General features: G+C 39.2%; 1 protein-coding gene and 1 long non-coding RNA gene across 2 annotated transcripts in view; one reads left to right on the plus strand and one right to left on the minus strand.

The window, feature by feature from the left end:
• Window positions 1-55: 55 nt before the first annotated feature.
• Window positions 56-13,559, minus strand: syf2 (SYF2 pre-mRNA-splicing factor). Its single transcript, XM_043717651.1, has 7 exons — window positions 13,186-13,559; window positions 11,460-11,558; window positions 8,930-9,055; window positions 7,054-7,171; window positions 3,286-3,376; window positions 1,764-1,862; window positions 56-640 (listed from the first exon to the last, which is right to left on the minus strand). The coding sequence occupies exons 1-7, from the start codon at window positions 13,540-13,542 to the stop codon at window positions 475-477; spliced, it is 1,056 nt and encodes a 351-aa protein (XP_043573586.1). The 5' UTR covers window positions 13,543-13,559; the 3' UTR covers window positions 56-474.
• LOC122563646 overlaps window positions 13,475-17,930 on the plus strand; it is a 48,207-nt gene continuing 43,751 nt past the window's right edge. The window contains exon 1 of the long non-coding RNA XR_006315680.1: window positions 13,475-13,551. This is a non-coding gene — a long non-coding RNA (uncharacterized LOC122563646). The remainder of the gene's footprint in view (window positions 13,552-17,930) is intronic.

Below are 17,930 nucleotides of genomic sequence, written 5' to 3' on the forward strand. Positions count from 1 at the left end.
CTTTACATTTGTATTCACCAATATTTTGTCAACGCTTGCAATTAAAATAGTTCCATGACTGATAAAAGCAAGCTTTATTCAACAATGTATCCTCAATCTTCATAAGAAGCAAAAAATGACTAAGACTTTGACAAAATCATCTTAGACATCATACCAAATTCCTTTTGAATAACGAATAGATAACAAAAGTCAAACAATCTTGATTGCTTGATAGTCCAAAACAAGTCACAAAAAACACTCTGCATGGAGACATAATCTAGGATGACATTCTCAACATTTGCAGTCATCAGAAAAGCATATTCCAGTAAATGATATGACATACAGACACTCTGTTAGAGATCACGAGTGATGTTCATTGCATTAAATATTTTGTAACACCAGTAAAAGGTTGAATTTGTACATCAGTCCAGGATAAAATCATAATCTCTACACAGCATACAAGCGTAAGCAATTTGAATCTTTTCAGAAAACATGTCAGACAGCAGTTCCTCTCTCCAAATTCTGCTTGATCTCTGCAGTGTATTTTCCATAGAATCGTTCTGCTTTCTTATTAAAATTGGCATTCCTCTCATTAATATAGTCAATGTCAGCATCATCATTGTAACGACGACGTCTGCTGTATTTGGCACGCTTCTCAATTCTGGGAAGAAAAATTAGGTACATTTTATACTACTGCAAATAACAACACAAAGCAGAATGATATACCGAAAAACTGTCCAGGAGAAACTTCTGTCATCTGTGCTGATTTGAAAGGTCTCTTTGATGCCAACACGACTGACAGTATTCTTGGTAGAAAGATGTGTATTTACAGACAATACTATTTCATGACTACTCAACACATTCGACATACATAGGAACTGCAGCTCTTAGTATCTCAATGGAATGCAGTTTCTCCAATGGCTCCCAAAGGAGACATTGTAAGTGAGGTACTGACACTCGGAAATACTTTGTGCAACCTGTCTGACTGCCTTGTATTCTGACAGTCTGGTTAGCTCCTGAAGCGTTTTCATTCAATGGCTGTAATTAGAATTTTACAGGGAAATTTCATTGGAATGGGGGTGGGGAGTACTTTCAGAAAAGTACTCCTATCACGACTGTAAAAGAACAAGCTTATTTGTTCCAGTTCAGCAACAGCCTCATGGAGACTCACTGTGTTGGGTTTCCTGGCCGGAAAAGACATGCTTGAATAATGTATTCAAGGGATTTGTTTCCCGACAGCTGTCATTGAGACGAGAGGAGGAATTAGCTCCTTCTAGAGCTCTGGATGCCAGCCTTGGCACCGGGAAACAACTTTAATATTCAGAACCAGCCAACATCCCCATAGGGTCTGTCCAGTAATTTGATGCACATTCCTCACCAATCCACAGATCAGAGCAACATGGAAACTGGGAGTCTTCCAGATAAACACAGACACATCAGGTAGGATAAGTAATTTAAAAAAAAGTCACCAATCCCTAGCAGCATCTTAGACAACAGTGCAAACTATTATAGGCCACACCTAGATTATCTATAATCATTGTCTCGTCACACCTATTGAAATTTACAGTTAGGTACAAGTTGGTTAAAACACAAGATAGTTCAACACTTTCATCAGCACCTTATAAGTTCCTAACACAGCATTATCACAACTAAACCATAACTATTAGTTTATATCAGTTATGTATGCTACTATTCTGTCTTTCCAGTTCTGCAAAATTAATTCCTTCTGTATTAGTTACATTTTACAAACACAGATTAGGCACTAAAGTTATAAAAACACTCACTGCTTTTCAACATCTGCCACCAGCCTGTCCACACCTGCTTTGGATGGAACATGAGTTCCATGTATTAGACTGTTTGCAGTTGCGTAGAACTCCTCCCCACTGTTGGAAAGAAATACAAAAGCAATCCCCTTTATACAATGAGAAATGTGATTTAACATCAATAATAATTTTAAAAAAGCAACTAATGATATCAGTTCTTCCACTGTTTGAAAACCAAGTGAAATGTGAACTGTTCATGAGAAAGGAAAAGTACTTCCTAAATAGAAAGGTTTTGCAATTATCACATTAATTCAAGCCTAGCAGAAACCCACAAAACAACTGCATTCAAATTAGTACCTTTATTGCACAACACTACTTCTTTAATATCAGTATTTCTAGTTATCCAAACCCACGACCACTTCTTTCCAGTAGGGCAGCAGATGCACAGAAATGCCACCATCTGCAAGTTCCCTTCCAAACCACTCATTATTGTGACTTAGAAATATGTTATCATTCCTTCTCTGTCTCTGGGTCAAGATTGAGGAATTCCCTCCCTAAGGCATTGAGGGTGTACTTACAGCACACTGACTACAACTGATCAAGAAGGCAGCTCACCACCACCTTCTCAAGAGCAACTAGGGGCAAGCAATAAATGTTGGTCAGCCAGTGACACCCACATCCCATCGGTAAAATTTAAGAACATCCAAGTCACTGTGTCAATGGAAGCAAGTTATAGCTTTCTTAGTCACTAAAGAACTGAAGGTCTCAGGCAAACAATAACGATTTTGAATGTAACCTGCGGAGAGTTCTTTAAAGTCTAGTATAGATGCAGATTTATCGACTTTGTGCACAGCATTTGGGCAACAACAAATATTAGTAAGTTCATGAGAACTACTTTGAAATTGAAAGTTTGTAACGTAAATGAGGATATAAGATGGAGTTGAGCCAGGGGTAGGGTAACAGGTAGCTAAGTGGGTCATGATAAAATATGCCAGGTGGGTGACAGGGCAGAGTGTATCAGATGTTGTTGGGGGGCAGCATTTGGACGGGGGTGATGTTGGTGGGGAAATATGTGGGCTGCGGCATCAGCTTCCTGTGGGTTTGTTGGTTTTCTGGCAGGTAGTTGAGGGGGATGTCAGAGTGATGAGGGATCAATTTTATAATTAACTAGGAGTTAGAGCAGGGTTTAATCCTGGTAATTTATCAACGCAACTAAATTAGAATCATGTGGAGTCACACGGGACCATGTTGGTACATTCCAAATGCCAGGTAATTGCCCATTAGATGTTATAACTTCTTGGACAAGAGAAATTTGACATTCCACAAAATATAAAAATTAGCTTTTCATGATCATTGAGGGTATTTATCTATAAATAAGTTAGTACACTTTTAAACTCCAGTTACAACAAATTCAATAAGGTATATCTTGTTTAAGTGTTATAATGATAAGTCTTATCTTTATGGTTAGTGGTTCTATATCACATTTGCCTTTATTTTCTTCTTTTCTTCCCTGGTCAGTGAACAAATTTAAAAAGTGACTCACGCATCATCCTTCTGCTGGTCATATGCCTCCAAGTCTGGTTTAATCTGCTTCACTAATCTCTGATATTGGCGGAACTGAGCAGCTGCAAAGTCTGGAATAAAAATATAAACATTGTCTAACCAGCACCTAGATCATAAATGAACCAAGTTTGTGATAATGTAATTAAACAAAACATTACAAAATCTCACACTTCTTTGTTTACAAATGAAAAAGGCTCAGCCTGGTAAACCTCAGAGTGTTCCTGAAATGTAAGACTGAAATAAAATTGTCACCCCAGAATTCTTTGTTTTACAATAAAAGGAAGTACAGCACAACTGTGATGGATTCAACAATCATTTATACAATCAGGAGACTCATACAGTACAGAAGCAGATACTTTGGTCCAACCAGTCCATGCCCAACATAATCTCAAACTAAACTAGTCCCACCAATCTGCTTCTGGTGCATATCCCTCCAAACCTTTCCTATTTATGTACTTATCCAAATGTCTTGTAACTGTGTAATTGTAACAGTGTAATTACATCTGTGCCTGCATGTACTGCTTCCTCATGAAGTTCATTCCACTGCGAACTGGTTTCCGTGCAAAAAATCTGTCCCTCATGTCTTTTTTAAATCTCTCTCTTCTCACCTTAAAAATATGCCCTCAGTCTTGAAATCCCCCATCCTAGGGAAAAGAGACCCACCATTAACTCTATCCATACTCATGATTTTATAAACCTCTATAAAGGTCACCTCTCAACCTCCTATACTCCACTGAAAAAAGTTCCAGCCTACCCAGCCTTTCTTTGCAACTTTAAACCCTCATATCCGGCAACATGCTGGCATATCTCTTCTTAACCCTCCCTCGCATAATAATATCATTCTTCTAACAGGGAGACCAGAACTGGTCACAGTACTCCAGAAGAGGCCTCACCAATGTCTTGTACAACCTCAACATGCTCTCAAGAGTTTGAAAATACAAGTTATATTTAAGGCCGCATCAGAGTATTTGGTAATGAATCACATGTCTTTAAGTGATATTCCTGAATATCTCTACAATAAGTTGCTTGCTAGGCCATTTCAGATGGCATGTTATAGAGTTAAAAGTTTGGTTAGACAGGGATCCTGTGACTATACCTTTAAGAGTCTTAGAAATGTACAGCATGGAAACAGACCCTTTGGTCCAACTCGTACATGCTGATCAGATATCCCAAACTAATCTAGTACCATTTACCCGCACTTGGCCCATATCCCTCTAAACCCTTCCTATTCATATACCCATTCAAATGCATTTTAAATATTGCAATTGTACTCACCTCCACCACTTCCCCTGGCAGCTCAGTCCATACACGTACCTCTGCGTGAAAATGTTGGCCCTTAGGTCCCTTTTATATCTTTCCCCTCTCACCCTAATTCTATGCTCTCTAGTTCTGGACTCCCCGACCCCAGGGAAAAGACCTTATCTATTTACCCTATCCATGCTCTTCATGATTTTGTAAACCTCTATAAGGGCTCTGACACTCCAGGGAAAACAGCCCCAGCCTATTCAGCCTCTCCCTGTATTGCAAATCCTCCAACCCTGGCACTCCACTGGTCACAGGCCTCCAGTCTGAAAAACAACATTCCATCACCACCCTCTGTCTTCTAACTTTGAGCCAGTTCTGTATTCTGAATAGTTCTCCCTGTATTCCATGAGATCTAACCTGGCTAACCAGTCTCCCATGGGGAACCTTCTCGAAAGCCTTACTGAAGTCCATACAGATCACATTATTCTCTCTCAAAACAAAACTCTAATCCACTAATTACTCAAAATCTTTTCTGAACCCTTTCAAGTTTCACAACATCCTTCCGATAGGAAGGAGACCAGAATTGCATGCAATATTCAAAAAGTGGCCTAACCAACATCCTGTACAGCCGCAACATGACCTCCCAACTCCTGTACTCAATACTCTGACCAATAAACGAAAGCATACTAAATGTCGCCGTCACTATCCTATCTACCTGCGACTCCACTTTCAAGGAGCTATGAACCTGCACTCCAAGGTCTCTTTGTTCAGCAACACTCCCTAGGACCTTACCATTAAGTGTATAAATCCTGCTAAGGTTTGTTTTCCCAAAATGCAGCATTTATCTGAATTAAACTCCAACTGCCACTCCTTAGCCTATTAGCTCATTTGATCAAGGTCCTGTTGTAATCGGAGGTAACCTTCTTCGCTATCCACTACACCTCTAATTTTGGTGTCATCTACAAACTTACTAATTATAACTCCTATGTTCATATACAAATCACTTATATAAATGACGAAAAGTAGTGGACTCAGCTCTGATCCTTGTGGCACTCCACTGGTCACAGGCCTCCAGTCTGAAAAACAACCCTCCATCACCATCCTCTGCCTTCTACCTTTGAGCCAGTTCTGTATTCTGAATAGCTTTCCCTGTATTAAATGAGATTTAACCTTGCTAACCAGTCTCCCATGGGGAATCTTGTCGAACGCCTTACTGAAATCCATACAGATCACATTATTCCCTCTCCAAACAAAACTCTCATCCACTAATTACTTATAATATCCAGTTCTCACCCAATTATCCATTCATTAACATGCCACCATGTTCCCTCATTTCATTTGGTTATATTTTGGTTAGTGCTGTATTTTGTTTTATAATTCATCTGTGAAGCACATTTTATTAAAGGTGCTACGTAAATACAAATTGTTGCTGTTGAGTTTACCGTGCAGATCTTTATCCAGATCATAGCAGCTGTTTATGAAGTAGTAAAGGCAGAAGACTAAGAACAGGTTTGTTGCCTGTGCTTTTAGCTACTGAATGGTGCTTGCAGAAATTTCAGTAACAATGAGTCTAATACAGATATCAAATCAGGTGTTTTATAGAAACAGTTCTTTCCATTCTTACACTGAATTCCAGCAGAAAAGTTACTAATTAGGATGTTTGAAGATTTTCTCTAAAAGTGGTTGAACCATACAAACCCAAGTTAATAATTTGCGCTGGGTTAGCTGATCTCAATCAGTGTAGCAATACCCCTGTTACCATTAGCTTCAACATCTCAAAGGAAATAGCAATAGAGGGAGAATAAAGCAAGGTAGAGTTTCTCTTTCAGATTCAAGTCCAGTGGCTCCTACAGTCTATTCTGACATAACGCAATAGCTCTGTTCCCGTGAGATCCCGCATTATATGAAAATTGTGTATTAGCAGTACCATTTAAAGCTATGGAGCCGGAATCACACTGTAGCCAATACAGATAAGGAAAGTTCACCTTCTGCAAATAATGGTCTAAATTCTTCAACTGCGAAATGTGCATAATAGCAGATCCGACTTTATTTGATGCAGGCACATGGGTGCACTGGGGGACAGATAGGTTCTGAAAATACTCATTGTTAAAGTTCACACATGAATAATAACCACTAAGTGAGAATAGCCACAAAGCCACACACCAGCAAAGTGAGAAGGCCTTTAAGAGACAAAAAGTGGCAGAATTTTTTTTAAAAAACTTCCTGCACTCTAAAGTGAATTGAATTATTTTTAAAACAGTAATACACTGTCGGAATCACTAATTTATTCTGGGCTGTACCAATGTTTTTCCAGTCTGATCCTTTGGAGCATGCTGTCTAGAAAAAGTGGGCAAGGACATGCTGCTATAGTACCAGGTGGTCATCAAACAACTCCTTGAAAACCATAGTATGTTAAGTTTGATAAAATCAAAATATTTTTGCAGAGTTATTAATGGACAAATGACACTATTTCAAGCAGTGAATGGTTACTGAAGCCAAGTACCTGAAAAACCTGGATCGGAATTTTTCTTTTTTTTCTTTCTTTCCCATCGCTCTGCATCATCAGCACTTATTTCCAATAGTTTAACTCGTTCATAATTTTCTCCCTTTTCCAGACACTCCTAGAAGGTTAAGCAGGAAATAGAGATGGAAATCACTGCTCTAGAATCATTATACATAACTGTTTCATGCTGAGGCACTTTTCAGTTTGTCAAAGACCAAACAAATATGCTCCAATAACTTAAAGGCAAGAAACATTTAGTTTTACGCAAGAGTTAAAAATGTATTTACTGCTCTTTGATGTGAAAATAATATCAGGCTAAATGACGTCCCTCTGTGGGAATCAATTTTAAGATTTAATTTTATACACTTGCTGAGAAAGATTGCATCGGACAGATTGCATGGTGGCATCCCTAGACCTATTTTCACTGTGGCGTTTCTTCAATTACATGCAACAATAGTACTCATTCTATAAACATCCGGATTGCTGATACTGTAAAACAGATCTTTAGCAGATTAAATACCCAACTGCACTTCATAGTTTGATTACTTCCAAGATTCCCATTTCAGTTTACTTCATAATGAGATATTTAGAGATGTATTTGGGTGAGCTGATTAAACACAAATAGCAATAACAATACAATTCCTGCCCCACAAACATACAATTTATATTTTTATGTAATTTCTGTATTAGAAGTAAGAGAATTGCATTTAGAGTCCCATATTATACTTCCGGAGGAATGGGTCCAAACTTTCACACAAAATGGATTTCTTTGTATTTGTGATTGCTATATTGGCAAATGTGAAAGCCATATTGACAAAAAGCTCTGCTTTTCTTGAGCAATGTCATTTACTTGCCATTTAAGTAGCTAACAACCCAAAATATTGATATACTTTATAATCTCATACTTTCAAGGAATGCTTAAGGTTAGCATAAATGCTGGTTTAGTGACTGGTAAACTGAAGATGGTACAAATTTCATAATTCTGAGTTAAAAATTCAAACAATATTTTTCCAGATGGTGAGATGCTTTGTATCACAAGATCAAAGGGAACTTTGTTTTGAAAATTAAAAAAAACTTTAGTCCTTAGCCTCCAATTTGTGAATTGCTACAAAGGACTTAGAGTCATAGAGATGTAAAGTACAGAACAGACCCTTTAGTCCAACTTGTCCACGCCAATCAGATATCCCAACCTAATCTAGTACCATTTGTCAGCACTTGGCCCATATCCCTCTAAACTCTTCCTATTCATAAACCCATCCAGATGCCTTTTAAATACTGTAATTGTACCAGCCTCCACCACTTACTCTGACAGCTCATTCCATGCCTGCACCACCCTCTGCGTGTAAAGGTTGTCCCTTAGGTCCCTTCTATATCTTTCCCTCTCACCCTGAACCTAAGCCTGCTAGTTCTGGACTCCACATGCCAGAGAAAAGACCTTGTCTATTTATCCTATCCATGCTCATGATTTTATAAACCTCTATGAGGTCACCCCTCAGCCTCCGACACTCCAGGGAAAACAGCCCCAGCCTATTTAGCCTCTCCCTATAGCTCAAATCCTCCAACCCTGGCAACGTTCTTGTAAATCGTTTCTGAACCCTTTCAAGTTTCACAACAACCTTCTGACAGGAAGGAGTCCAGAATTGCACGCAATATTCCAAACGTGGCCTAACAATGTCCTGTACAGCCGCAACATGACCTCCCAACTCCTATACTCAATACTCTGACCAATAAAGTAAAGCATTCCAAACACCTCCATCACTATCCTATCTACCTGCAACTCTACTTTCAAGGAATTATGAACCTGCACTCTGAGATTTCTGTTCTGCAACACAGAACAGTTCAGATACTCAATGAGAGATAAAAATATTGTGGATACCTTTTTTTTCTCTTCCACTTTCAGCTCCCATTCCAATCGTGCTTTTTTAGACTCCCAGTTAGCTGGTAATTTCAGGATTCTGTCCTCCTCTGCCACTGCCTGATGATTCAATTTCCGAGATTCATTCTGGGAATAAAGGAACAAAGACTTTTGCAGCAAGAATTTTTAAAGAACCTGTGCACTGTCATAACACGATAATTTTCCAAATTCATACTTAAAAGGAGGTAGCAGTCACAACAATATTAAACTACTTGCAATTTGATCACAGCAGGTAGTTACCAGAAGGACAACAGAAAAGCTTTGGGAATATCTTCAAATAATCACTGAAGAGGTCAAACAGCTCCATTTACAATGGGAGCCCCTGGTTTGTGACCAACTAGAGTGAAGAATATTCATGTTGAAATCCAGTGAACTGATTTAGAGACTTTATCAGGAACCTACAAAGCCAAAAGCAAGACATCAGAGAACACACAAACCTCCCAGTCCCAAATCATCTACCGAGACTCCAAGCATCAACTGCATCACATACAGTAGAGTCTGCAGATTAAACAGAAGACCATAAGATGGTAGAGCTGAGGTAGGTCTTTCAAGCCATTAAATCAGCTCCGCCACTGAATGAGATCACAACTCTCAACTTCTCTTGCCTGGCTTTTCTCCATAACATACGATTCCCTTACTAATTGAAAATCTGCCTATTTCAGCCTTGAATATAAATTAATGACCCAGCTGCAACAATTGTGATAATAATATTTCATAGATTCATAACCCACAGAGGGAAAAAAAAAGTCTTCCTCATTTCTTCTTGAATGGGCTATTCCTTATACTGAGATTATGACCTCTGGTACTAGACTCAGAGCAAAAACCTTTCTATATTGATCTTGCAAGCCCCCTAACAATTTTATATTTTTCAAAAAATTCTCCTCTCAATCTCCTAAACTCCAATGAGTGCAAGTCCAACTTACCCAAACTTTCCTCCTAAGAAAATCCCTCCACACCCTACGTAATGAACTTTCCCTGGACTGCCTCCAAAGCCAGTATCTTTTCCTTATATAAGGGGACCAAAACTGCTCACAGTTTTCAGGTGCAATCGGACTAGTCCTCTGTAAAGTTTTAGGAAGATCCTACTACTTTATACCCCCTTCCTTTTGAAATAAAGGCCAACAGTCCATTGGCATTCTTTATTACCTGCTAAATTTCAATCCCTCCTTGCTGCAGGTTTCTGTAGTCTTTCGCCATTTAAACAAATTCAGCTCTTCCATTCTTCCTGATAAAGTGCATCATCTTACATTTTCCCACATTATATTCCATCCACCATGTTTTGCCCACTCACATAGTCTACGGGGCAAACAGGCAGTTTATCACCCTCATGACTTACCTTCCCACCTATTTTTGGGTCCTCTGCAAATTTGGTGACTGCACATTCACTTTCCACCAAGTCATAAATATATATTGTAAATAATTGTGACCCCAGCAACAATCAGTATGGCAGTCCAGTAGTTACAGGTATCCATCCTGAAAATGTCATGTTTATCCCAATTCACTGCCTTCTATTAGGCAGCCAATCCTCTAAAAATATTAATGCTAATAAACATTTTTAATCACAGTTCAGAGGTCAGATGTTAGGACATTATTGCTGTGTCACAGGAGCCTTTACCCATGTTAATGTACTACCTGCAATGTGTGGGTTCTTAGCTTGTTAAGTGGGCTTATGGGTGGTACTGTATTGAACGCCCTTTGGAAATGCCAACATATTAATGCATGGTTTTCCTTTATCCATTCTCTTTGTTAACTCTTCAAAGAATTGCAACAACATTGTCTGGCATGATTTTCCCTTTCTAAACCAAGTTGATTCTGCTTACTTATACTGTGCATTTCGAAATCCCCTGATATAACACTCTTCATAATAGGCTCCGACAGTTTCCCAATGACAGATGTTAAGCTAACTGACCTATAAATACCTAGTGTTTGTGCTTCTCCCTTTCTGAATAAAGATGTTACACTGGCAGTCTTGCAAGCCTCTATGACTACCAACACATCCACTACCTCTGTAGATACTTATGCTAAAACCCAAGGATGCAAATCCATCAGCTTCAGGGGGCAAAGGTTTTAGGTTTGTGATCATCTTACCAATAGGATCCCAAAATGTTTGAGTTACTAGCAACAGCCTTCCCAATTTCAAAACAAACTACTGCACAGCAGATTGGGGAATATCTTCTGCTAACAACCACGTGATCTACATTACCTATGCTGAACATAAATCAGCAACAATGCACAAACAATATGACAATGATCAATTAAGAAGTACCATATACTTTAACGAGTTAACATGACAAGAAGACGGTCCCAATATAACTTACCTCTCAGTAATCAAAGGAATTTTATATACAATTAAATTCATACATATTTCTCTTATTAGCTGGTTTGCATTGATTTAATACACTTAGTAGCTACTGGTTGCTTTTTCCATTAAAAACCAGCTCAGTCAGTGAGGTATACAAGATACTACATAATGTAGCCAGTGATTTCTCACCCGCTTAAGATGCAGATCTCTGAATCTCTTCAGTCTTTCCTCCCGTTTCTCTGCTGCTGAAATTGTAGGCTCTCCACTGCTACAAGGAATGTCCTGGACCTGCAGATATTAAAAAAAAAACAAAATTCAGGCAGAAATTCAAACTTATTTCTAAAATAAGATAGCTTCCAAATGTAGTTTGATGCAGAGAAAACCTTGGATAAGAAAGTAAACTCATTGTGTTCACTGAAAGTCAGTGGTTATAGAACACAGGTAGTGCCCGGGGTAAGAAAGGCCAGGATTCTACAGGCCAGTACAAAGAACAGAAATTCACAGAAAAAGTCAGAAAAGGACAATTGTATGTACTTAACGGGGTCTGTCATACCTCTGTGAATCCACAGAGTTACAAAAAATAAAGGAAGTAGTATGTCATGCAGATCATTGACCCTGCAGAATAAAATTCTGGCAAATCTTTGGTGTCAACTCCAATTTCCTGCCAGTATCCAGTTTTAATTACTCCCTTAAGAAACCAAAAAGCTACACGTCAGGCTTGAATATACTTAATGTAAACAACTACAGCAGTCACAGGTACAAAATTCCAAGAACTCAGAATTCTCTACACGAAGTAGTCATTCTTCATCTCAATCTAGGTGGCTGACCCTTTAACCTGAGATTACATAGCTGGCACTCAAACCTGTATTGTCTGAGGTACTATACAAATGGAATTTGTTGACACACATCAGTGGAGAACCATTAAAGTCAGTAAAGCTCATACCATTATTAAGCATTCAAGCCTAATGCCCATATTTGAGACCTGTAGAATGCAGCTTATCAATCAAAGGTATTGTAAAGGAAAAAAAATCAGCAATGCAGTCAAACAGACTTTATTGTGTATTCAATATCAGCCTGGATATTTTAATTAATAGTATAATGATTGGAGTTTCTTTTCTTTTCCTGACACATTCTGGTAATTAATATTCTTTCACCACGGGGCAGCACAACGGCTAGCACTTCTACCTCAAAGCGCCAGGGTCAATTCCAGCCTCAGGTGATTATCTGTGTGGAGTTTGCACATTCTCCCCGAGTCTGTGTGGGTTTCCTCCAAGCGCTCTGGTTCCTCCCACAATCCAAAGATGTGCAGGTCAGGTGAATTGGCCATGCTAAATGGCCCATAGTGATAGGTGCATTCGTCAGAGGGAAATGGGTCTGGGTGAGTTACTCTTCAGAGGGTCGGGTGGACTTGTTGGGCCTGTTTCTACACTGTAGGAAATCTAATCTAAACAACAAGCCTATTTTTGTAAATATTAATGTATTTATTAGGCCATGAGGATCACCGCCGCTATCGGACACGCCATTGTTCTAAACTCAGAAAGAACTGCGGATGGGAGGGGCGGATTTGAAACAAGGTAAAAACAATGACTGCAGATGTTGGAAACCAGACTCTGGAGTTAGTGGTGCTGGAAGAGCACAGCAGTTTAGGCAGCATCTGAGGAGCAGTAAAATCGACGTTTCGGGCAAAAGCCCTTCATCAGGGATACAGGGATCTGAAACAAACACAGAGGACGCTGGAGAAACTCAGCAGGTCTGGCAGAAGCCGTGGAGAGAAAAGCAGAGTTAATGCTTCAGCTCCGGTTACTCCTCATCAGAACTCAACATCACTACTCCATTAGCGTCCCCTCCTCCTCCTTCCACACACTCCAGAGCCGACTCCAGGCAGTACTCGGCAGGGACCGCACCTCCCCCTCACCTCGCTATCCGCCGCCATCTTCCTTTCGCTGTCGTCCTGTGCGGAAATGACGTGATAATCGAGCGCCGCGGCCACGTCACCATGAGACGGTCGGTTGCCATGGTAGCGCGTGGCCTTCGAGGTGGTCCGGCGGCGGAGGAGAGGGGAAGAGGGACTAATGTCCCGGCGAGGAGGAGGGTGCAGCACCGGGCCAGCGGGGAGCTGCCGAGTCCCCCTACCCCCGGGGTGGGAGAGATGGACCGCCCCCACCCCCACCCGATCAGCGTGAGGAGAGCAACAGCCCTTCACCATCTGCACAGCTCGATCCGCATTGACTGGAGTGACCCTGGACAACAACAACAACAACAATATACACATATAATACAGGTACCCAAACTGCCCGCAATCTGACATTCCAATTAAAAACAAAACACGGCTGGAAATGCTCACCAAGCGTGCCTGCACCTCTGGAGTTCTGACTGAAGGCCAGCCTTAACCTCTGCCTCCCTCCGTGCTGACTACCACATCTTATCTTTATATTTATTCCTCATAGTCACCGCTTCACCCTGAACCGTTCTGTTCTCTCAAATCCAGCTTCCAAATCATGTCCGCTCTCAAAGGTTGACAATGGAAAAAGAAACTGCACTGAGGATATGTCCATAAAATAAAATGCTTATAGTTGCTTATAGTTGAACATGTTAAAGTTAGTTGTGACCAAGATTCTACTCCAAAACTCGTTTGAAGCAATGATGATCTGAGAAATAACTAACAGGATTTGCTTTTCCTTTTTGGGGACTGTGGTGTCTATTATGGAACTGACTTTCAAACCAAAATTATTGTTGACAGCACAGAGACATTTTAAATATGAAAATGAAGTAGTTGTACAGGCTTGTTTTGTCAACTTAAATTGTGTTCCCCATTAATGCAATCAAAGGTTAAATTATTTTAGATAGAGTCATACAACAAGGAAACAGACCCTTCGTTTTAACTTGTCCGTGGTTTCCCAAACTAAACTGGTCCAATGGGCCGAATGGCCTTACTTCCACTCCTATGTCTTATGGTCTTATGGTCTTAATCTAATCTAATCTAAACTGGTCCAAATTGCCTGTGTTTGACACACATTCCTCCAAACCTCTCCTATTCATGCACTTGTCCAAATATCTTAAATGTTGTAACTGTACCTGCATCTACCACTTCCTCTGGCAGTTCATTCCATATACAAACCATCCTCTGTGTGAAAGTTGTCCCTCAGGTCCCTTTTAAAATTTTCTCCTCTCACCTTAAAATTATGCCCTCTAGTTTTGAACTCTCCAATCCTATTCACTTTATCTATCCCTGTCATGATTTTACAAAGCTCTACAAAGTCACACCTTAATCTCCCAATCTCAGTGAAAAATGTTGCAGGCTATTCACTCTGTCCATAACTCGAATTGAATTGAATTGAATTTATTGTCACGTGCACAGTGAAATCTTTGTCTTACAAGCAATACAGGCAGGTCACAGAGTTAAGTAGCATAGATAAGTAAATAATAGGTAATCAGCAGCAAAAACAAAAGCACAGGTACAGGCGAATGTTAAGAGTTTGTGAGTCCATTCAGTATCTAACAACAGTAGGGTAGAAACGGTTTCAAAACTGGTTGGTGCGTGTGTTCAGGCTTCTGTACCTTCTCCCCAATGTAGAGGTTGTAGAAAAACATTGCTGGAGTGGGATGGATCTTTGAGAATGCTGGCGGCCTTTCCTTGACAGCGGGCCTGGTAGATGGATTCTGTAGATATGAGATTGGCCTTTGTGATTGTCCGGGCCGAGTTCACCACTCTCTGTAACTGTCTCTGTCTCTGATCTTGAATAGTACAGTTGCCATACCAGATAGTGATACATCCAGACAAAATGTTGGCAAGGGTATTTGCCATCATGCCAAATTTCTTCAGCTGTCTGAGGAAGAAGAGACATTGTAGAGCCTTTGTAACCAGTGTGTCCCAGTAGCATCCTTGTAAATCTTTTCTGCAGTCTTTCCAGTTTAATAATATCTTTCCTGTAGCAGGGTGACCAGAACTAATTTGATATAGTTTTTAATATGTAGAGCAAAAATACACTTAAACTAATAAATGGTATAGCAATGCAGCTAAAGATAATAATTGATAGAAAGATGAGAACCCTACATCTCTTCGTCAGTTATTCTAAATCAACATTTCCAAAATTTCAGAGGTATTTCAAGTACTTTTATCAGTTACAGAAATAAGGAATCTGACCGTATCGATTTGCAAAAAAAACCTGCTCTTTCTTGAAACAAAGCTTTCAGAGAGGCAACTTAGAATAACTCCTAAGACCCCATTGATGCAGCACGTTTTGAACACTGAGTGAAATCTGACCTATTGTGCAGTGCCCATAGCTCATGTGCAGAAATAAAAGCCTCTGGGGCGACCTCTAGGCAGTTTAGGAATTTTATATCAGAAAGATTTTAACCTAGAAACATTGGACATTAGGATGAAATTGTGACAATATTAATTTTACTTCCTTACATATAGTTCAATAACATATTTAAGAACTGCAGGTCAGTGGTGCCTTCCTTTTCTTCAAAATATCTCATTTCTACAAGTGCAATTTTCAGTCGCTGACATTATCTGAGTTCACTTTACAATAATTTAGCAGCAGACAAGAACAATCTCAAGTTTACAGGCAGTATCTTAGATTTTTAAACTGAAATAGAATTGGAACTCCTCTTTAGACAGTCTTATTATGAAGATACGTTTCTACTCCCTCATATCTCTGACCCTAGGGCCCCTACCAAATATTTACTCTATGTTTGTTGAGTTTATTGTTGAGTTTGAAACCAAAAAAGAGAAAATGCTGGAAAATCTCAGCAAGTCTTGCAGATTCTGTAAGGAGTGAAAAGAGCTGACGTTTCGAGTCTAACTGACCCTTTGTCAAAGCTGAGCTTCCTGAAGAAGGGCTTATGCCCGAACCTTCGATTCTCCTGTTCCCTGGATGCTGCCTGACCTGCTGCACTTTTCCAGCAATACATTTTCAGTACAGGTGGAAACAGCCTGTAGAAGATTAACAACAGAACTCATGGAAGATATTTTTCAATTGAAAAGCCATCAGCTCAGGTTTGACATGATAGCCCATTGCATGCACTCACAGCCATCTTTGCCATTGTTAAAGATGGCCTACTGATTCAATATTAATAAGTAGTTGGCGGAGCTAATGTAATTATGAGTAGTGAAAATAACTAGTATCGATTTTCTGGAGTCACAGTTATGTAATGACAGCTGGAAGATGTGAACAAATAATGATTGAATAATAATAGTTATATGTATTAGTTTAATGCGATTGGACAATAAAGTCATATGTACTTACTTGGAATATAAACTATGCAAACACGTGTATGGGTAGAATTATAGGTGAGTAAATGTATAACCTCTTGACTGGAAATTATTATCTGTAAGAATAGTGGTTAGGAAGCTCTGTAAAACTGCTCTTCAAACCTTTGTTCTTCTAATAAAGGTTTGAACAGTATGTCATTTTTTGAAGTGTACATTTCCCATGCATGAATAAAAGTTTTAACATAAAAACCTGAGTTCTTCTGGTTTAATAGAAACAAAGGATTAACTCACCCTTTCAGTGAGAGATTCCATTTTCAATTGCTTTATCATTCCCGTATAGCTATAGATGTGATCTCATGCACCTTGACACAGAACAAGAAAATAGGCAACTCTCTGGGATGGTATATTTTATTGCCAATTGCTTCTGAGACTTTCAGAAGTATTGAACGTCATTGATTGGCTGATTTCATCTCTCTAAGAGATTGACTATCAATTTTCTGTTACTGGATTTGGTCACCACAGTGTAGAAGTAACTGAATAGTTAGTACTGAATACAGAGATATAGATTAGAGGAAATCAAACATATTGCATTTTTTATTTTAAATTTATCTAATTCTATTTTACACTGTCCTGCAGATTCTCACATTTTCCTAGGGGACAGTTCCACAGTTCTGGTTGCTGTACAGAGCATTGTTCAACTTGTCATATATTCACATATGAACTTTGGTACTAAATTCTGATAGCACATTAAAATAATGGAAATATTATAGTTAAGCCTGATGGTACCCTATCTGGCATCAACATGCATAGTTAGAACTGGAAGAGTTAGATAACACTGGATGATTTTCTTATGTAACCCAGAGGCACTGAGGACCAAGATAATTGTCTTTTCTGAGATCATAATCCCAATAATGTTGAAAGTTTCTACTAGGTGTCTGTTAATGATCCCCGTTCAAAGGAGTCCTAACATTCTGAAGTCCTCAATCTTGGTATATCCTGGTAAACCACAATGTCTTTCTAAGGCCTTTGCATTCTTTCTAAAGTATGGTATCTGTAATTATCCACAATTCTCCAACTGCAACTTAATCAGTGATTTACAAACTTAGAACATGTTCTCTGCTTTTTTTTTGTTATCAGTTCCTTGATTTAGAAACTTAAGCAATGCATATGACTTTTTAATTATCTTATGAATTTACCCTATTACCTTTTAAGCATTTGTATTTATACATTCACAGAGTCATGGCAAAGAACGAGACCAATCAGTAAACTGAGTTCATGACAGTTCCCTGTAGCTCCCTGCAGTGCTCCGAAAGCTAGTGCTTCCAAATAAACCTGTTGGACTATAACTTGGCCATGTGTGATTTTTAACTTTGTCCACCCCAGTACAATACCGGGTCCTATCACTCTATTGCTGTTTCCTGGAAGTTAATTTCTGTTAAATG

This window comes from Chiloscyllium plagiosum, chromosome 27 (assembly GCF_004010195.1).
Source record: "Chiloscyllium plagiosum isolate BGI_BamShark_2017 chromosome 27, ASM401019v2, whole genome shotgun sequence".
In the NCBI taxonomy this organism is placed as follows: Eukaryota; Metazoa; Chordata; class Chondrichthyes; order Orectolobiformes; family Hemiscylliidae; genus Chiloscyllium; species Chiloscyllium plagiosum.